General features: G+C 56.9%; 2 protein-coding genes across 2 annotated transcripts in view; one reads left to right on the top strand and one right to left on the bottom strand.

Annotated features, from left to right (window-relative positions):
* Positions 1-14,576, bottom strand: part of KCNT1 (potassium sodium-activated channel subfamily T member 1) — a 70,408-nt gene extending 55,832 nt beyond the window's left edge. Inside the window, exons 1-2 of the mRNA XM_003794833.2 lie at positions 14,504-14,576; positions 1,108-1,272 (exon numbers count right to left, since the gene is read on the bottom strand). Coding sequence (XP_003794881.1) covers positions 1,108-1,202 — 95 coding nt within the window. The 5' untranslated portion in view covers positions 1,203-1,272; positions 14,504-14,576. The remainder of the gene's footprint in view (positions 1-1,107; positions 1,273-14,503) is intronic.
* Positions 14,577-17,134: 2,558 nt separating this feature from the next.
* Positions 17,135-21,020, top strand: part of SOHLH1 (spermatogenesis and oogenesis specific basic helix-loop-helix 1) — a 5,283-nt gene continuing 1,397 nt past the window's right edge. The window contains exons 1-7 of the mRNA XM_023516093.1: positions 17,135-17,177; positions 17,289-17,307; positions 17,418-17,552; positions 17,871-18,018; positions 18,499-18,638; positions 19,350-19,435; positions 20,609-20,825. Coding sequence (XP_023371861.1) covers positions 17,135-17,177; positions 17,289-17,307; positions 17,418-17,552; positions 17,871-18,018; positions 18,499-18,638; positions 19,350-19,435; positions 20,609-20,825 — 788 coding nt within the window. The remainder of the gene's footprint in view (positions 17,178-17,288; positions 17,308-17,417; positions 17,553-17,870; positions 18,019-18,498; positions 18,639-19,349; positions 19,436-20,608; positions 20,826-21,020) is intronic.

Genomic DNA, 21,020 nt, shown 5'->3' with positions numbered 1-21,020 from the left:
CACCCAGTAAGGAGGTCGACCGAGCCCTGGGCAGCCAGGAGCGCTCTCAGGCACATGATCCAAGGAGATGAGAACGCATCAGGCTGGAGAGCCCCTCTGTGAGACTCATACTCTGCTCTAAGTGGAGGGCTGTGGCTCCATCTCTCCAGCTCTGCAGGGAGGCGGAGCGACGTGCGGTTTCTAGCAGGCAGACTGGTTTTCCACACCCCTTCACGGTGCACAGCCCCACACACTGGCCCTGCTCACACATGGACTCTTTTCAGCTGTAGCTTCCGCTGTGGGCTGTTGGGAAGGCTCAGTTGCGTCCTGACAATTTTCTGCCCCACGTGTACCACATGCTGACCTGCATGACTGCACTGGTGGGAAACTTCAGCTTCATAGCCACGTTTAAGGCTGGGCAGTGACAGCCCAGTCCCCCCTACGCTGGAAGAAGAGTGTCTCCTGATCCTCAGCCCCACAGTCTCCAGCCGGAGCATTATCCTTCTCAGGCATAAACATGCCTCCCCTGAGGCTGACAGAGCCCAAGTGCTGGGTGTTTACCCAGGACAGCTATTTGGGGAAAAGGCGGAGAGAAAAGCAACACTCCTGTCAGCTTCCTGCCAGCCCCCTCAGCAGACAAATTATGCCCCTGGGCTCATTCTGCCCATCCTTTACCAAAGACGTTCATTTCACTTTATTAGGCCCAAGAGAATTGGAGGGTTGAGGACATTGTCGCTTTGAATAGATGACTGGGGCATGAGCTTGAAGGACACTCTCCCCCAATGAATAATTAATAGACCACCGCAGCTGGAGTCTGCAGGACACCAGCTCTGGCCACACTGAGGGCTGCATTCCTGAGTGCTCCCTGTCCTGACTGGTCCCTAACTGGGCAAAGCTGTGGTCTCAGGGGCTGGGAGCAGACTCAAGGAGGACAGGCCCCCACGTTGGTCTTGGGAAAACTCCCTGGCACCCTGTGCCAACCTCCAGGTGCCCTCCCAGGGGGCACTTTCCCTGCCCCACCCCCATCACAAACTTCTGTGCCCCAGCAGCCTGAAATCCAAGGGCACGCAGCCTTCAGCACCGCGGCCAGCTCCATGCTTCCGCCACAGGACCCCAACCCGCCCCTACCTGTCGTCATTCTGGAAGGACTGGTCGCCCAGCAGCAGGTCACGTAAGCGGTATCGCGGCGGCAAGGGCAGCACCTCCGAGTCCAGGTCGTTCATCTTGAAGCGGGTGGTGTCTGGGCGCTCGCCATCCACGTGGCCGCGGCTGCCGTCCCCAGCGCAGGGCCGCCTGAGGGCACACGCCGGAGCCCTCAGCCTGTACCCTCCAGACACCCGGTCTGTCCGACTGCCCATGCAGCACAGTCCGCGGCCACACAGCCACAAGACTGACCTACGGGAGGGCCTGGAGGCACCTGTGGGAGGGCTAAGGGCTGGGGCGGGGCGGGGGAGGTGGGGGTGGTGGCCCGCCGCTGTGGCCAGTTCAGGGATCCAGCTGTCCATACTTCTGCCTGGGGCCGCGCTGGGGCCATCTCCCTTCCCTGGAACCCTACCAGGGCCCCGCCACCCACCTGGTCCCTGCAGTCTTTGCCAAGGCTGCTCTCCCGTGATAAGGGGCCAGAACACCCACAGAGTCCCCTTAGCTGCTGAGTGGTGGAGGTGGGGTTGAGTGACCAGGAGGCTCAAGAGTCCCTTGTTGGCAGCTTCCCCAGAGCCATTGGGTGGGGGGGGGTCAGGCCCCCTGGGTCCCAAGCCAGTATCGCCAGGTGAGGGTGCCCTGAGTCCCAGAGAGCTGTAGTGGCAGAGTGGGGGTATGGGGGCAGACTGTAAAGTGGGGAGTCCTTGGTGGTCTGCAGTGCTTTGGGGCCCAGGCAGGTACCTCCTAGGGCTGCTGGACCATCCCTGTCCCATATCCCCATCTGTGAGTTTCAGCTGCTCCAGGGAGGGCAGCACAAGCTGAGGGTTGGGGGATTCTCCACCCACTCCAGGCCTGCCCGGGGGGGCCTATGGCCAGCAGGAGGGCAGAGGATGATGGAAGGCCCTGAGCAGCTGGGGGGACAGAGTTTTCAGATCATGCCCAGTTCCCTGAGCAGAGGACACTCACCTGGAGCCCAGCTCTACACCAGGCTATGAAACACCTCCCTCCTCAAGCTGGGAAAGGTGGGCATGGTCCCTGAGCCACTGAGACTCATCCCATGTCCCCACCCCCATCCTCCATTGGCCAGGAAATGCCCAACCATGGTTCCAGGCTGTGGCTGCAGGTGGCAGGCACTGGCCCAGCACCCTGCTCCCTGTCTCTTGGGTCACATGCTCAGCCTCCAGGATCTGGCAGCATTTGAAAAATAACATTTTCTTAACTGCATCAGCACAGCTGCATGTTTTCCTTGGTCATGGCTGTCAGGGAGCTGGGGAGGCTCGGGGAGGCGGGGGCCCTGTGACCGGGGTTGGGCTGTGTCTTCTTGGTTTGGCCCCATTCTTAATCAAAGCCATTTTCTACACAAAGCCCCTAAAGAGGACTGGTTCCCAACTATTGTTGCCTCTTCCCCAGTTCTGAGCTACTTTGGATTTTCTCTCCTGGCCTCAAGGCCAGTTTCGGCAAAGCCCCGGACAGGCCCAGTCGTGGGATCTGTTTGCTCTAGCTGCATGTGGAGGTTGGGCAGGGAGGAAGGGTGCCCAGAGTCCAGGGACCTAGCCTCACCTCTGCCCCCCAGGCTGCACCTGGGGACAGTGATAAGGACAAGCTGCCCTTCCTTGCTGGGATGCTGCTGGGACATTCCAGTGAGCACATGGCCATGGACAGGCATCTTGCTGGCCTCCTGGCAGCCTGCCTTGTTCCATCAGCAGAGCAAAAATCCTTGAAGAAACGACTGTTGGGCTGGCCAAGGTCCAGGGGCTGCAGGGCCTCCTGGAAAGGAGCCCACTCTAGGGAGGACCAGGTGGAGCAGCTGCTCCCCAGCAGGAAGGCCTGTGTCAGCAGACTTCTTGGGCATGTGGGAGTGGGGCGTCCCGTCCCCAAAGAAGTGTGTATAGGTGGGCCAAGAGCACGACCCCAGTGCAGCTGGATGTCAGAGCCCCCGAGCCCATGCCTGTGATTGTCTTAAGTGGGATGGCTTTGCCAAAGAATTGCCAATTGCCACAAGAATTCCTGCTTTTGTGGCTTAAAGAAGGTGTATACTCCCAGGACAAGGCATGGGGTCCAACCTGAGGGACTTGTGTCCCCTGGAGCCAGGGCAGAGCTAACAGGACAGAACAACCTCAACCACAGGCCAGGGCAGATAACCCAATGGCTGTCTGCCATGGCCCCTGCTTCTCTGAAGGACTCCCCAGGACCCCTGGCACACATGTACCAGGCTCCTGCTAATGTGGGCACAGCTCAACCCTGGCTCATCAGTGCTGACTGAGTGGCCCAGGGGAAGTCACTTGACTTCTCTGAGATTGAGTCTCCTCGTCTGTAAGGGAACATACTGACACTGTCCATCCCTATGGGTGACTGTAAAGACACAGCCAGATAGCAGGTGTGAGGTGCCCACGTGGAGCCTGGCACAGAAGTGCTCCATCTACACAAGCTTTAATTGCATGCTGGCTAGGCAGCAGCTGGCTGTGTTCTCATGGACAGAGCTGTGACCAGAAGCAGCCCCAGGTTCTGGGGATGGTGTGGGCCAGCATCACGTGCCCCCATGGGTGAGAATGGGTCCCTTTGGGGGGCTCAGGTGCCAACCTGCAAGACCCATGCAGAGAGGCTGCGTGAGCAGAGTCCCCACTGGAACATGCAGGGGTCCACGTCAGTTGCTTAGTGCTGACACGATCACATGTCCTGGGCCCCCAACCCTGTCAAGAGAGGCTTCATCAGCTGCATTCAGAGTGGCTGCACTTAGCTGGGCCCTGACAGAATCCTTCCAGAGCCGGTGGCCCACCAACCCCAGCGCCAGGTGTGGACAGGTGGGGTCACAGAGCACAGGAGCCTCCTGAGTTCCCAGGCTCTTTAGGACCGAGTGGATGACAAAGAGGCCAAAGACTGCTTCCCCAATCAGAGGCAAGAGGCATCCCGGGCAAGCTGGGACAGTAATGAGGCAGTGGACCTGGCCTGCACACAACAGTGAGAAAAGAAATAAGAGGAAAGGAGGGAGAAATGGGGGCAGTGTTCACAGCTGGCCTAACATTTATCTGGAAAACCCAGGAAGGATCAACCAGAGAAGGATCAGAGCAAATAAGGCATCTAACACGGCAGCCAGCTCAGGGCCCTCGCCAGCCAAGTGCAAAGCCACACCTGTGCACAGTGGCTGCAAACCCAGGTCCTGTGGCTCCACCTTACCCCAAACCCACTGGACCCTACCAGTGTCCCACAGATGGACTGGAAGCTGTCGTCATTGGGAGGCAGAGGTCAGATTCCCAAGGGCCCAACAAGTCCATTCTCCAAACAGATGGGCCAAGTTAATCAACTCCAAGTGGGAGCACAGTGTTATTTTCTCAGAACTTGACAAATTGTTTAAAAACCTCCGACTGTCTTCAGCATGTGTGCAAGAACAGCCACAGCCTTTGTGAGAAGGACCTGACAGAAGGCCATCACCTTGCCAGCTGTCCCCACTAATTTATAGCCACAGCAGCTGATGTTTGGGGTCTGGCATAAGACAAGTGGTCATGGAACACACCAGAACACTGGTATAAGTTTACAGGCAGCCTAGGCTCGGGGGCATGGAGTGGGGGCACCCCTTCCTGACTTAGGCTTGGTCATGGCATCCCTATGAGGTGGGATGGCATTTTCCCTGTTTTGCTGATGGGGAAATGGAGGCACAGAGGACTCATGTAACTTACTTAACCCTGTTCCTTATTTAACTCTGTCACCTGTCCCCTTGTCTTGGCAGGGTCAGTATCCTATGGGCTGCAGTAGAGGCCTTTTGTTGGGTAGGACAAAATAAAGTGAATTTAGACTTCACCTCACCTTCCAATCAGCCCCAAACCAGGGGCAAGATTGGAAGAACACATAGGGAAACATGTTTGAGAAGATCTTTTACTTAATACACAAAACCCAAAAGGCAATGAGGAATAGATATATAAATGTTTCTACCTCTGAACAAACTGCTGTCTAACAAAAAAATGTCATCGACAAATGAAAGAATATATTTATGTGCCGACAATCAGGAACCGGCAGGAATTCCTACAAGTCCACGCCAAAGAAAAGCCACCAGACCAAAACTCCAAAGGACGGACAAGCGATGGTTCAAAGAAGAGAAAAGGCACAGGATGAACTAACAAAGGACAATCTCACGGGAAACAGGGGAGAGGGTGCACCTGCCTCAGACACTGGGGCATGGCTGGAAGCGAGTCAGGCTGGACACAAAGCGGCTCCAGTGCCAGTGTCCAGCGAGCAGGGAGCAGCATGCAGCAGGGCTCCCTGACTTGGAACCTCCACCCAGGACGGCTTCAACCTTTGTCTACAAAATGAACGCTGCAAAGAGCCTGAAGGTCCTTCAATGCAGGAATGTCCCACAGCTCCGTCCAGGCTGCTGTGTGAACCTGCAAACTTGGCGTCAAGAATGCAGAACCTTTTTCAATAGGATCCCAGTAAAAACGACACACAGCCTCTCCCAAAGAACCCCAGATGAGAGGTGAGTTTCTCTGGGTACCCAGCGTATAGGTGATGTGTGGAGACCATCTCCATGCACTGGTGACTGCAGTTCCAGGGGCAGGCTAGAGGTTCAAGGTCAGCATCTTATTCGTAGGATGGTACAAAGACAATGTGCCCTGTGTGATCATGTCGCTGAACATGGACAAAGGGCTAAAGGCCCCTCTCCTGATCTCCAGCTTAACCAGGCAGGAGCTGTGGCCCTTGGTCCCCATTTCTGGCCTTTGGGGGCCTCAGAGAGAGGTTAGGGAGCTGGCTCCTCAGGGTCCACATGTGAAGGCCCCAAAGAATATTCTCAATTTTAGAGGCCAAGTCTCGATGTCACCCAGGCTGGAGTGTAGTGGTGGGATCTTAGGTTGCTACAGCCTCAAATTCCAGGGCTCAAGTGATTTCCTACCTCAGTCTTCTCAGTGGCTGGGACTACATACCAGGCTAATTTTTAAATTTTTTGTAGAGATACGGTCTTACTATATTTTCTCTTGTTGCCCCAAACTCTCCATTTAAAAGTTAAGACTCTACTAATTTGCCCAATAATGTATAAGCCTCCCTTTGTCTCTGTCTCCACATCTACTGTTTTTGGACTTTTTAATAGATGCCATTCTAACCACGGTAAGATGACAACTCACTGTGGTTTTAATTTGCATTTCCCTGGCGGTTGGTGACCTGGAGCATTTGTTCATATGTTTGTCTTTCTTTGTTGTAGAAGCTTCTGTTCATATCTCTTGTCCACTTCTTAAGAGAGTTTGTTTTCCCTATTGATTGCTGGAGTTCTTTGTAGATTCTGGCTATTAGCCCTTTAGTGGATGTGTAGCTTGTGGACATTGTCTCCCTTCTATGTGTCCTATTTGCTTTGTTGGTTGTTTCTTTCTTTTTTTTTTTTAAATAATAGCAGTGTACATTAATATTATCATGGGGTACAGCGTACTGTTACAATTTGAAGTACTTTCATCTGACTGGTTAACATAGCCTTCATGTCTTTTGCTCAGTTATTGTGTTAAGACATTTATATCTTACATTTATATCTTATCTCTACATTTATAGAGATCCACATGTACCTTTATAGGATGAACCATAGGCGTGACCCCACCAATCACCCTCCCTCCACCCACCCTCCCCCCTCCCCTCCTCTAGCTGTGCAGAACTTTTTACTCAAATGCCATTAATTTTTGTTGTTGCCATGATTGCCATTATGGTCTCTTCCATGAATTCTTTGCCTAGGCTGAATGCAGGAGAATTTTCCTACATTTTTCTCTAAAAGTATTATGGTTTCATGCCTTAGATCTAAGTCTTTTATCCATCTTGAATTAATTTTTCTCAGTGGTGGGAGATAGGGATCCTGTCTCATCCTTCTGCACAAGGCTGTTTTTCCTAGCACCATTTATCAAATAGGGCCTCTTTCCCCAGTGTACACTGCTGTCTGCTTTGTCAAGGATCAGTTGGTTGTAGGTGGATGGTTTTATATCTGGGTTCTAAGTTCTGTTCCATTGGTCTATGTCTCTATTTTTGTACCAGTATCATGTTGTTTTGATTACTATGGCTTTATAGCATAGTCTGAAGTCTAGTAATGTGATGCCTCTAGATTCATTCTTTTTGGTTAAGATTGCTTTGGCTATTTGGGCTTTCTTTTCTGGTTCCAAACAAACCATAGAATTATTTCTTTCCAGATCCATTAAGTATGACTTTGATAACTTTGATGGAGATTGCACTGAATTTGTAAATCACTTTGGGTCACATGGACATTTTCACAATGTTGACTCTACTTGTCCATGAGCCTGCTACGTTTTTCCTTTTCTGTGCTTTCTCTCCTCCGAGTTCTCCTTGGTTAAGTATATTCCTAGGTATTTTATTTTCTTTGTAACTATTGTGAATGATATTAGTATAACCTCTATGGAAAATGATATGGATATTCCTCAAAGAACTAAAAGTAGATTTACTACTTAATCCAGCAATCCCACTACAGGGTATCTACCCAAAGGAAAGTAAGTCATTTTATCAAAAAGACACCTGCACGCGAATGTTTATTGCAGCACAATTCACAATTGCAAAGAAGTGGAATCATCCCAAGTGCCCACCAATTCATGAGTGGATTAACACAATGTGGCATCTTTCCTCCGCAGAGTGCTACTCAGCTGTGAACACAGATGCTTTTGCAACAATCTGGTTGGAGCTTTAGACCACACTCCTAAGGGAAGTGTCAGGAGTGGGAAAACAAACACCTCGTGCACTCACTACTAAACTAGAACTGACGCACGGGCACACAAGTGCACAGAGTTAAGTAAAACTCAGTGGGAATCAGCCAGGCAGGAGGGGACTAAAACCAACACCGTGGGCGCTACAGACACTATTTGGGTGATGGGCACACCTGCAGCCAGGACTCAAGCATTACAAAAACAGTCCACGTACCGTAAAACATTTATACCCTCAATATGTTGACATTTAGAAAGAGTTGGGATAGTAATGCTCAAACTGGCCATCCCAGGGCCAGCCCCCTCTGGCTGTGAGAACAGAGACCCCTAGTCTAAGACGTGGACTTCAACTGTGCACACTCAGCACAAAATTTTCAGGAGCTTAGAGAGCCATGTTTGACAGAGGTCAGGGACCAGGGGGTGAAAGGCATGTGAGCATGTGTGTGAGCATGCATGTAAATCTGAACACGTGGTGCACACACAGACGGGCATGTGAGTGCACGCATGCATGTGCACACATGAGATGGGTGGGTCCTGTGTGTGCACTCACTTGTGTGCCTGTGTTTGTGTCTGAATGTGTTGTCTCTGAGCACGCCTACATGTGCCAAGTCTGTGTGTGCACATGCATGTCCTTGTGTGTCTTGGTGTGCACGTGTCTCTGTGTGCACATACATACATGTCTGCGTGTTTATTTGGTGCATACATGGGTATGCGTACATGTGCCTACATGTGCTCAGGCACCCTGCCCACAGTCCCGCAAGCAGACACCACAGTGCCTCTGTGGTGGGGGTGGCTGAGTGCTGGGCTTGTGCCTGGCAAGCGAAGAGCTGCAGAACCCCTTTGCTGACTGCAGCAGAAAAACCAAATGCATCCTGTTCATGTTAATTAAAAAGTCAGAGCTGACTCAGCACTTGTAGTTCAGCAGCTAGAGCACCAGCCACATACACTAGAGCTAGCGGTTTTGAACCCAGCCCACGTCTGCTAAATAACAATGACAAGTACAACAAAAAAATAGCTGGGTGTTGTGGCCTATAGTCCCAGCTACTTGGGAGGCTGAGGCACGAGAATTGCTTAAGCCCAAGAGTGAGGTTGCTGTGAGCTGTGACGCCACAGCACTCTACCAAGGGCTACATAATGAGACTCAGTCTTAAAAAAAAAAAAAAAATTCAGAGCTGCTCCAGCTGCCCAGGCCACAAGGAGGGCAGGTATCCCTGGGTGGCACACCTTTCCTGGGAAAGGGGCCTCACATCCAGGTCTGGGGTGGCTGCTCACTGTCATCTCCTGGGGCACATCCACACTGGCGCTTGAGAGCAGCTCTCTGTACCAACTCCCCCAGAAGGGCATTAATGTGGCAGTATGGGACACAGATGGGGACAGAGAGGGGCCTGCCTCAGGCTGGGGGGACAGAAGCCACAGGAAATAGGGGCTTCCATCCCAGCTGCTCTGGAGGGCTCCCCCGTCCTCCCACCCCAGAGTGGTCAGCAGCATGCAGGGGGCATGGGCTGTCAGGCAGCAAGTCCACGTCCTTATCTCAGGGTCTAGCACTCGCCCCTGGGTGTCTGTGACCCTTGCTGGCTCTGTCCACAGGTCACATCCTGTCCTCCAGCTGAAGCTGCCCACGTATCCCAACCTGGCCTGACACCCCATGGCTGTGGGAGGTACCTGATGAAAGCACACACATGCTGGTCACCAGCACATACCCCTAGCCCCCAGCTAGCAGTACAGTTGAAAGCCAGTGAGTATGGGGGACTTCAGGGGCCATGACTGGAGGCAGCGGCCACCGCATCGGCCCCATTGCTATAGCCATGGGAAGCACCACCACACGTCTGCCCAGTTCCCTGGAGAGCTGCACCAGGCCCCAAAGCCCACCATGCTAGGTGGTCCCCCGGGGCTGATGCAGGGGGTCCCAGGGCTGGCATACCCTGCAAAGGTGCTCTAGGCCTTATCAGAAACTCAGGCACAGGTAGGGACAGGCAGGGCCTGAATGTGGTCCTCAACAAGGCCTGGCTATGCTGGGTTGAAGCTTGTGATCAAAGCAGCAGGCTAGCCTGAAAGGGTGACAGCCGACCCTCCCCAGGGTCCAGCCTGCAGCCCTGCCTCTCTGCAGCCTATCCTGGGGACTTTAGGTGCTGAGACTCCCCCAGCTCCCAGCCTGGACCTCACTCTGGCTCTGGTCAGCTCCTTCGAGGGGACCAGTGCTACCTGTCAGGGTGCTTCCCCCTTATCAACCCTGTGCAGGCCTCTCCCACCCCAGGAGCCCTGGCCTCCACCTCATTCCCTGCAGGAGAGGTGGCACCCCTGAACCCGGCTCTGTGGACAACACTCACTGATCCTCCATGCCCTACAAAATCCCAGCTATGAAAGCTGGCACAGCCCCAGTCACATGCATCCCAGCGGGGGAAACCAGGGCCCAGAGAGGGAGGACCCTGTCCCACCAGGATAGCCATAGAGTCTCTTGGACAGCAGCCTCCCAGAGGACTCTCCATACCCCTCTCAGGGGACCCTCCCCAAGACACCAGCAACCTCCTGACCATGCCCCTGGCAGGCCCCTGCCTGTGGCCTCTGCCTGCCCAGCCCCAGCCACCTGTGGAACACTCTGGAGGCTCCCATGTTAGGGATTAGGACTCCACACTTGACCAACTCCATGCCTGTGAAGGGGCCTACATCTGGCAGCACCCAGGGTCTCCACCCAGATCTCTGAAGGTTCTTGTGGGCCCCGTCCTAAGGGCAAGAGCCAGGTGACCATGCTGAAGGGCAGGAGCTGAGCTGCTTCCTGGACAACATGCAGGTCACTGTCTCTGCTCCAGATGGGCACTGTGTCCCCCAGATCCTGGCCTCCAGGGGTTGGAGGGGTCCAGGCCACAGCTCCCCACAGCCCTAGAAGGGGTCAATGCCAGGCTGCTAGCCTTTCCCAGGCAAGGAGCTGGGAGGCTGGCACACCCTCCTCTGTGGGTATCCTGAACTTGTGTGGGGGCCCACATGGGAGTCAGGATAGCATGGTGTTCCTCACTGGGTAAAGCGACCCACACTATCTGGCCTTACTGCACATCCTAAAGTGAGCAGGGATAAGGCGCCCATCATAGCAGTGCATCTGTGCCCTGATGCAAGGGGAGGGCCTTCTTCCTCAAGGCTCAGGGGAGGCTCAGCCCTGGCCCCTGCCTGGGGCTGGCTCCCAGAGTCTCTCAGGTGCCCCCTCCATAAGCCAGGTGGCAACTTTTCCAAGATAGCGCAAGGCTCCAGGGCCAGCACCAGCCACATCACTGTCAGCACAAGGGCAGTAACACTGGGACACACCTGTCTCATGGTAATAAAAAGGCCCCTATCTGGGCTTGGGGTGGGTCCTGAGGTCCTGGTCCAGAGCAGTGACCTCCTGGACCACTGGTGGGGTATGCTGGGCAATATGGCAAAAGCCTTAAGAACACACCAGTCTGTTTCAGGGAAGTAACTGGCGCTCAGCCCCTAGTGTCTGCGCAGATCCACTCCCAAGAACGCCACCTGAGATGTGCAGAGGTTTACTCTGTCTACACGGCGTTGTTGGTGCCTCAAGTCTTGGCACAACCTTGACTTCCACCTGATCTAGGTAGGGGAAACTGAAGGTCCTGCAGCTGCCACAGACCAGCAATGTCCTCCTGCCCGATGAGGCCACCTCCTCTAACACTCTCCAACCTGTTCTAAGGAGCAGCTGGAGGCCCCTCGAGAAAGTGCTTCTCAGGGACTTTCTCCCAATCCCACCCCGCCCACCTCCCTTCACAAACCTGTCACACTCGCCAGCTCCCACCGTGCTGGCTTGCACCCAGGCTCCTTGGGAGGCAGGGTTTCCAGTGGCCTCACCCAGTTCCCCCCACACCCCCAAGGTGCACCCACTAAACCTGCCTGGCACCCAGCCACACACTCAGCCTGGCTTTCCTTCTCCCAAGCTCATGGTGAGTAACTTCATGGCCATGCTAACTGGGAGGCCCCTCACCTTCCTCCAGCTCTCACGCATGTGAGCACACACAGCACTCCTGTTTGGGGCCTGGGCACACACCCCCCGATTACCACCCCTCATCCACAGGGTCTGGGACACACGTGGGTGTACACTCCCATTTCAGAAGAAGCCTGGGTGGCAGTGGGGCACACAGAGCACCACATCCCCAAAGGCCAGCAGCCCTCAGGAAGCTCTGTAGGTCTCAGCATCTTTGGGAGGAGAACAGGCAGCTGCAGGGGAAATTTTGGACCCTGTCAGAGACCCTCCAGGAAGGGAAGCTGCGAAGATGATGCACGGCCTCTGTCATGCCAGGCAGGACAAAGCAATTTCACAGGTTAATCCAGGCCCAGCCCTCGGACAGGCTGAGGTGGCCTCACAGTGGGCAAATGAGACCAACACACTCGGAGGCTGCCTGTGTGGGGATGCGGCTATGCTCCCGCCCATGCCCAGAGCCCCTCGGACCTCTGCCCTGAGCTGCTGGCTGGTCATACCCCAGGTCAAAGGCAGACCCTTAGGTTCTCTCTAGCCTGGGCTGTCCCTCCTCCCAGCCAGGACTGAGCTGAACTGTGGCCTTCAGACCTGTCCCATGGGGTCTGGGCCACTTCCTACTCCCTGCAGGCCCTGCTCCCTAACACCAGCCTGCAGGGTGGCCAGAACCTCAGGCCAGGAACCTCCCGGCAGCATGCCAGGACCCAGTCTCCTGCCCTCCACCCTTAGGCGCCAGGGTCCCAGGCCCACTGGGAAGCAAATTGTTGGGAACAGGTCGTCCCAGGGGGGTCCAGGCCAGGGACTCTGATAGGAAGAGTGCCAGACAGGAAGTGGGCACTTGCAGGTTCTGGGGCTACCGGAGCCACTAGTGTCCCTTCCCTACAACAGCTGCCACCTCCTAGGCAGACGCAATCAGGCCAGGGCAGGGGCAGGCAGGGGGGTGGAGGAGAAGTATCCACGACTCTAAGGAGCTGGCCTGAGAGGGGAGGAGTTTTTTGGGGGGGGGCTGGATGAAGACCCTGTGGACTGGAGAGCCAAGAGCTCTATATCTGATGACCCTAGAGCACCACCAGGAAGGGCTGAGAGTATGGATGGAGGCAGACATTGGGGGTGAGAGTCCCAGCACCTCCTCCCCATGACCCTAGCCAGCACTATGCCCACATCCTTAGCACCTGTAAGACAGACAGCTGCTTGAGACCCGGAGGGAACTGAGCCAGGCACCAGGCAAACACCAGAGTCTATGTTCTGACCATGTTGTGGCCTAATGGCCCCTCTTCCCCCATGAGGCCTAGTGCAAGAATCTGCCCTGGAGAAATTCCCCCCACCTGGCAGCTCTGCCTGAGAGACTCTTCTGTTGAAGCCCAGCTGCCTAGGCCACGCCTCCCTGGGCCTCCAGCCTTGGCCCCATCTCCCCAAGGCCAGATCCTCCTGCCTCCTCTAGCTTGATATTCCCTGGGGGTTCCTTATGTACCCTCACTGTCCCTGGGGGTGGCCTCCCTGGAGGGGGATCTTCACCCAGCCTATTGTTATCCCAGGCCCTAGCAGCTACTTCACCTGCAGTATGACAAGGAATCTCTGCAGGGCTACAGCCAGCTCAGACCAGCAGAAAGAAGGGGTTTTCTGGGATGGGCAAACAGTGCCAGGTGGAAGACACAGATATCCAGGGGGACTGAGTCCAACAGGCCTGGGGCTGACACCCAGACCCCAAGGCCATAGCACCTCTGCCTTGCCTGGAGCAAGTGGTCAAGCCCATGAGGAATTCAGCGAGGAATGACTGGTGGCAGGGTAACTCCCAGACTGCAGAGGAAAATGGGGAGGGGACGATGGTGGAAATCCACGGGCTCTCTTGGGGTCACTCAGTCTGTGCTTCACAAATATCACCAGTGACCCCTCAGAACAGCCCCACTTCCAAAATCACAGCCAGGTGACTGCCTGCATCTCAGAACACCAGCTCCTCACCACCAGGTGTGCTCCACCCCCAGGATCCCTGTGGGCACCAGACCTGACCCTGATGCTGGCATCAGAACCTGCCTCGAGTCTGGTCCCTCACGAAAAACAGCCCTTAAAGACTCTGACCCTAAATGACTTGCCTTCTTTTACATATGGGGAAAATGAGTCCCACAGATGAAATGGGTAGCAGCAGCACCTGGCCCTGAACCTGGGCCTCTGGCCCCTCAGGTGTGCTTACCCTCCCCCTCCTCTGGCCCCTCAGGTGTGCTCACCCACTGGCACTGTTCAAAGAACTGCTAGCTCCAGCCACCGGAAGCCCTTCTGGTTGGTCCCCTCCCAGGGGCAAATGGTTGACATGACTCAAACCCAGGACTCCTGCCCCCCCAGCTCACTTATATCCCACTTCCCAGTCAGGGGTCTTTCAGGGAAGGGTTGCCCTGAAAACCCTCTACTGTGTGGGCAGCCCTGGCCCAACACCCCACCTGGGTCCACCCCTACACAGGAGGACCCTCTCCCAGGTAGGGTTGGGAGGCACCCAGCCTCCCCAGCTCCCTGGACACCTCCCTTGCCCAATAGGTGCTCAGAGTCCCACCCTGAGGCTGGCTTCTCCTTCCACTTCCTCCCCCAGGGCTCAGAAACAAGCACAGCGCCACCCTGAGCCCCAAGCAGTCTGTCAGGAGGGTACTCTCAGGGCCTGGGGGATTGGGCGGGCATGGGCATGGGGGCTCCTAGAGGGTGCTAGGTCTGGCAGGTGGTGCGAGCCAGAAGCAGGATCTCCCCGTGTGGGGAAGAGCACAGCATGCCTTACCTGGGGGCCCATGGGCCATCGTGGAACTCATAGGTCCCGCTGGTGCAGCCCCTGCTGTGCACCCCCAGGCAGACACCCCTGGACTGCATGCCCCTGGGACAGCGGCATCCGGAAGTGGCTCGGACTGGAGCCAAGGAGAAGTGAGCCGAGAGCTCACACCGCTACCTTCTTCCTCCGCTTGGCCCGAAACACATAACATTTTTTTCTCTCACAGATAAGGAAGAAAGTGGTTCCAAGGTCAAGTTCAGGCGCCTGTCTGAACCCGCCCCCTGCTGGCTACACGGGGACCTGCAAGCAGCTCTGGCACTGACAGACCAACCCAGGGCTGTCACCATCCAGGCCCCAACTCCATCACAGTGCTCCGAGTCCTTGAGGCCCTTCAGAAAGGAAACCCCAAGCGTGCTGCCTATATGTGCACCCCCTGGGATGTCTCTGTGGTGGGAGGGGACACGGGGCTCTGGTGGATCAGCACCTCCACCCTGACTTCTCCTGGCCAGCTGCCAGCCCTCACCTCTGCCCAGCACATGACCACTCATGCACAAATCAACATCGAGACCTCCTGGATAGGCGCCCATGCCAGAGTGTCTGTCTGAGCACTGTGTGTTCAGGAGCTCTGTGCAAGGCCTGGGGGTGCCCAACCCTGGGCTTGCACCCACTGGGCCAACCCAACACCTTTATACAGGTAGTGAGGGTGCCCTAGCTTCAAGTGCTGCGGCCTACTGACCCCAAGGGAAGGTGAGCCAGAAGCAGAGATCACACTGCAGGCCCTGTCCTGTACACATACACGCTTCTGGTGCACATGTGTTACCTAGATCAGATGGCCCAGGCAAGATAGCTGTCAAGTTCTGTCCCTGGTGCTTTGATGGTATGCAGTACCATCCACAGGCCTCATTAAACCAGGGTTATGGCAAGAGGGGAACCAGAGAAGGTGGAGGAGAGAGACAGGCAGGTTGCTGGGCTGGCTATACACAGCTCTCAAGTGCCACTCCAGTCTCCCACTGGGGGGCCGAGATCAATAGAAGCCCAATCTGGAGGGTGCGTGGTGTGTCCCTGACAGTCCTTGGCACCCCCAGCATCTCTCCTAAGATTCCTTCCCTGTTTGCCTCCAGGAAACACCAGGCTAGACACAGATGCTTTGGGGGTGCACTTCGCAGGGGTCTAGTCCTCAGAAGAGGTACAGCCTGTGTCCCTGCCCATGGGCAGTCCTACATCTCCGGGGCTTGCCTCTTGGTCCCAGTTCTCCCTTCCACCAGGCCACTCCTGCCTGGGGAGCTCAGAGATGGCCACTTGTGAGCTGGCCACATGCATCAATGTCGGATTGGCAGTAATTACTCCTACCACCAGCTGAGTCTGACAAGCTCGACTTCCAAAACTCCAAACTTGGCCCCAGCCTGTCCTACCCTCCTGGCCAGGAGTAGGGAGGAAAGAGGGTCCAGGTTCCCACTTCCCACCCCATGCCTCTGCGGCATGTCCTGTGAAGTCCTCCTCAACAACTGACCTGCAGTGGACCTCGGTGAAGCAGTGGACAGACCCCTTGACCCCACATGCCCCTCTGCGGCCAGTCCAACGCTGCTCTTGTGCCTTCTAGCCCCAAATTCAGGACACCCCTGAGGCCCAGGGCCGGCTGCCACCACCTCCACTGAAGATGGAGAACACCAGACTGAATCCCTCTCCTTGCCTCTCTGAACAGTGGAACTGTGTCCTGCCCCACAGGGCCTCTTCCAGCAACCTTCTTCAACAGGAGCCCAGGAACCTACTCCTAAGTGAAACTCAAATTCTCAGCAGCCCCCACTGCTGGCCTCATAGTTTTCAGCTTCCCTGGGAGCTCAGGGACCTGCTAGGCTTGGGTTTAACACACACACCCCCCCCACCCCATCTGCTAGAGACTGGGCGGGAGGTAGCCGGGGCCGGGGTGGGGGAGGTGCAAGGCTGCCAGCCCCGCTAAGGTGCCAGTGCCCTGGGCTGGGGCTAGATTCCCTTAACTTTGGGCGTCCCAGCAGGGTGAATGGAAGCCCTGCACATAGGTGGTGGGCAGATTAGGGGAAGGGGCACACATAGAGAGCAGGAGAGGCCTGAGTCCCCTAGATCTCTGCTACACAATTCTCAGACCGGTTTCCCAACTCGTGACTGGTGAGCTCCTTAAGGGTGAGGCCAGTGTCTCCACTTCGCTCAGGAGACACTACTAGAACAGACGGTGGGCAGAGCCCATGCCTGAGAGGGAGCCCAGCAGAACCCAGGAAAGGCAGAGGCAGCTGCACCGCTGCTAAGGCCAGAGTACCAAGTGTGAGGCCCAGCCTCGCCACCTTCTAGCAACTTCTTTGCAGGAGGAACTTTGTTGCTCACCAGCCACTGGAGCCAGGGTTGGGAGGGGTAGGGGAAACCAGGCAGGTAGAGCACACGCATTGGGGCGGGCCTGGCAGGGATGGGTCTGAGCTCACACGTGGGGGCGGGTCTATGGGGCGGGGCAGAGGCACGCGTGTGGGCGGGTCTGGCGGAGACGGAGCTGAGCGCAGGCGTGGGGGCGGGGTCAAGGCTGACTGGCTGGGAAGCACGTGCGGGCGTCCCAGAGCGCACGTGAGGAGCCGGAGGGGTGGTATCATTGTAATCCCAGGCACATGGCGTCCCAGGAGCATGAACTCCATAGTGGGGTCCTCCAAGGCCTTGGAAGAAGCAAGTGAGGAATGGGCGGGTGTGGTGAGAATCTCAGGGTCTCTGCCCAGCGGGACCAGAGGGAATGCCCAGCGGGAATCTCTGGTCTTAATCCCTCCTGGTCCACCTGGGACAGAGCTCACGGGCACTAATTGGTGAGGTGGGGCGGCTGGGGCTCAGGCGTCGTTCCTGGCAGCCCGTCCCTGCACCTGGCCGCCTGGTGGCGACTCGGCTGCTCAGAGCCTGGCGCTCTTGCTCTCGGCAGCGGCCCTGCCCTGTCGGGCACCTTGTCCCGCCGCGAGGACGTCGCCCAGGGCTCAGGCCCTGCCACGGCACCTCTGGTGGCGGAGGGTCCCAGCCCCAGCCTCCCGCGGAACGTGCTGAGCGAGCGGGAGCGCCGGTGAGTGGCAGGGCCCTGAGGCGGTGAACCCGAGTGGTGCTGGGGGGGCTGCGAGGCGCGTCCCCCGGGGTAAAGGAGAGAAGCCGCGTGGCTGCAGTGTAGCTGCTTTGGCCTGACGCTCTGGGGTCTTGAGGTTACATGTTTGGGATCCTCTAATCCTTGACTCCGCCTGTGACCTCTGTGTGCTGAACAACCTGTGGCTGGGGTGCGGAGTCAGGCCACGAGGAGACCTGTAGAGCCTTGGGGAGCATCGCCCCTGGGCAGTCCGTCTCCCTGTGTGGGGCTGGACGGGCTCAGGTGTTTGTCCCTCCGGAACAGGAGGCGGATCTCGGCGAGTTGTGAGCGCCTGCGGGCCCTGCTGCCCCGGTTCGATGGCAGACGGGAGGACATGGCCTCCGTGCTTGAGATGGCCGTGCAGTTCCTCAGGCTCGCTGGATCCCTGGTGCCTGGCCGGGATCAGCACACTGTGAGTGGTGGTCCGTTCTCAGCAGGGTAGCGGCGGTAGGAAGTGTCCCCAGCTCCGAGGGAGTGTGACCTGCTGCCTCCCTCAGCTTCACAGCTGATTCCTTCGCTCTGAGTTACAGCTCTGCTGGGCAGGATGGGCGCTTACCGCCTCATGCCCCTCAGTCCGATCATGGGATCAGTTGCCTCAAAGCTGATGCCAGCTTTGGGGACTGTCAGGGTCCCTTTACTCTTCTTAGCCTCATGGCCGAGCCCCACTTAGACTCTACCTGGGACTGGACTATCTTCACCCTATTGAGGTCAGGGGTCTGAGCATTTGTGGGGAGGCCCTAGTGTGGGCACGCCTGACCTGGGAAGAGTGGGAGACCTGAGCAGGGGATCTTTAGCCCTGGCTGTCAGCCTGCACACACCCTCACTTCTGAGCAGGGACCCTGCCTTTTCCTGGGGTTTCCAGTGGAGGTTGTCCATCTGTGTCACCTGTCAGGGAGTCTATTTGAATCCTGGTTCTTGCTCCTTCAAGGAGGCGTGGCACTCGCTGCAGAAGAACGTTTTGCAGTTGGCCCTGTCACGTCAGATTTTGGCAGGTGTTCCAGACCCTGGGATTGGAATGTCTGCTGTGACTCGGTTGGTGTTTCCCGTGACCCACCCTGCTGGGTGCTGGGACCCCCTGGAGGCCCAGGCTGGTCTCCACAGCCAGCAACTTGGCAAGGGCCGGGCTGGTGGTGACAGTGCCTGTTGGGGGGGGGGAGCGGGTGGAGTGGGAGGGAGTGGCCCTGTGAGTGGGCTCCAGTTGGCAGGCTGAGGGACTGGACTGGTGTGGGGGCAGGAGGTACCCCGTATTCTTCCCTTGCGTGGATGGGCCTTCCTGGGGCAGGGGTTAGTCCCTGAGAGACATTGTACCCCACTGCCCTGCTGTGCCATTCTCCCATTCTTTTTGAAGTCAAGAGGACTTGTTTTTTTTAGCAAGATGGTTGACTGAGCTGAGGACTGCCCACTTCTTATGTTTGAACAGGCTGTAGGGATGGGGGGGGTGTGTGGGTGGGGGGGTGGGGCAGCTCCAGTGTCTGTGTGTGGGTGGATGGGGGGGGGGGGGGGGGGGTGGCAGGGAGAGTGAATCTGCGGAAGCTGTTGGGTGGGGCTAGCCTGGGGTGTAAGGGCGGTGGTTTCTTGGGTCTTTGGGGGAAGTACTGGGCTCTTCACCCCTGGGGTGGGAGGTGGGGGCAGCCTCCCCAGGCAGCCTCAGGGTCCCTGTGGGCGCATTTTTCCCTGAGCCCTGGGCATGCCACAGTCCCAGGGTCAGGTCTCTACCAGCTAGAGTATCTTTGTGTTGTTCAGGAAGGACGACCCCCCAAGCTGTGTGGCCGAGAGCAGGGCTCTGACAGGGCCATCTGAGATGCTGAACGGACCGCCCTCTACCCCAGGTGAGCATGTGCCTGTGTGAGCACAGACCGGTGTGGTGTTGGTGGCCTGTGGAACACAGCCAGGTATGGCCCGGACCTGATTCTGACCCTGAGAACAGTGGGGTCTATTTCTAAACAGGTGTTTGGGGCAACTTGTCCCTAAAACAGTGAAAAACCTGCTGTTGAGGGCTGATCTTGCGGGGTTCCCGGGCAGTTCTTGGTTTTCTATAAAGGATGTGTGTGTTCCAGGAAGGGGTGAATGTGATGGGCTCTCAGCAGGGAGAGCAAGGAGGAGGGAGATGGGGGGTGCCTGGTGTCCTGGCCAGGGTCTGCCCTTGGCTTGTTGCCTGTGTCCTGTCCCCCTCAACTTTCCCTCTGCTTCAGGAATGGGGTCCAGGCTGGTCCATCTCCTACTGCCTCTGCTCCCTGGGGCAGGGTCTCTCTCTCTTTCCCCTCCATCTCTCCTCCCCCTTCCTCCGTCCTTCTCCTCTACCAGCACTGTGGGCCTTTCTGGAAGCATGAGAACAGGGGCCTTGTCCTGGTCACTCTCCAGCAGCCACTACCTTGCTTCGTTGCCCCTTCTGGTTGGTTCAGATCTCTTTTCCCCAGGGCACCCCATCTGCTTCTCTGTGTATAAGTTGGGGGTGTCGTGGGTTGCAGCTTCTCAGCCATCTCTCCTGATGAGGCCTTGGGTTCTGCAATGCTGCCCAGAGCCAGGCTCCTCTTCTGGGGGTCCTACAGGGCACTTCTGTGCAGCCTCCACCCTCACAGCTATGCTGCGTCTGGACATTATTGAGCACCACAGATGGCAAGGCTGCACTTTCCTAGATTGGTGCCAGAGCTAGAGTTACCAGGACACAAGGGTGCAGAGGTTGGGGGGGCAGAGACTTGGTTAGGGAGGCAGCACTGGGATGGTCCCTAGGCCTGAACCTCCCATACTCCGAAGCAGAGTTGGCTCCTTTTCCGGGGAATCCTCTGACTACAGGTGCTGGACCCCTCATCTCTGGCTGTTCACCTTTTCCTTGGGTATCTGTCTGCCACCTACTCTGATCTCCTTCCACGCATGCCTTGCAAGGCACAGGCAGCCAGACAGGCACTTGGTCAGCGTGAAGGGACTGGGCTCATGCGGTGTGAAGTCTTCAGGGCAGCCTCTGAGGCTGGATGGGGAGGGCTGACCTGCTATGACTCCCACAGAGCCTTCCAGCCTGGTGCCCCAGCTTGCAGGCCCAACTGAGGTCCTGGGGCCACCCCCACCTTGGCCCCTGTGCTCGCGGCCGCTGACCTCCCCCGTGATGAGTGAAGAGGCTCCCAGCTGGCTGGGTCAGACTGAGTCCCCAGCTAGGGCTGCCACCCCTCCAGAAGGGCCAGCCAGGGAAGGCCAGGAGTCTTTGGTGCCTATGGTAGATGCAAGGTAGGTGCCCATGTGTGAGTCTTTGTGCTGCCTCTGCCTTGGCCCCCAGCACCTATGGGAGGCCTGTGTCCCTGCTTCCTGGGCACCTGTGGGAGGCCTCTGTCTCTGCTTCCTGGGCACCTGTGGGAGGCCTCTCTCCCTGCTTCCTGGGCACCTGTGGGTGGCCTCTGTCCCTGCTTCCTGGGCACCTGTGGG

The sequence above is a fragment of the Otolemur garnettii genome, unplaced genomic scaffold, assembly GCF_000181295.1.
Source record: "Otolemur garnettii isolate 467f Iridium unplaced genomic scaffold, OtoGar3 scaffold00087, whole genome shotgun sequence".
Taxonomy (NCBI): Eukaryota; Metazoa; Chordata; class Mammalia; order Primates; family Galagidae; genus Otolemur; species Otolemur garnettii.
This window is presented reverse-complemented; position numbering and strand designations above follow the sequence as displayed.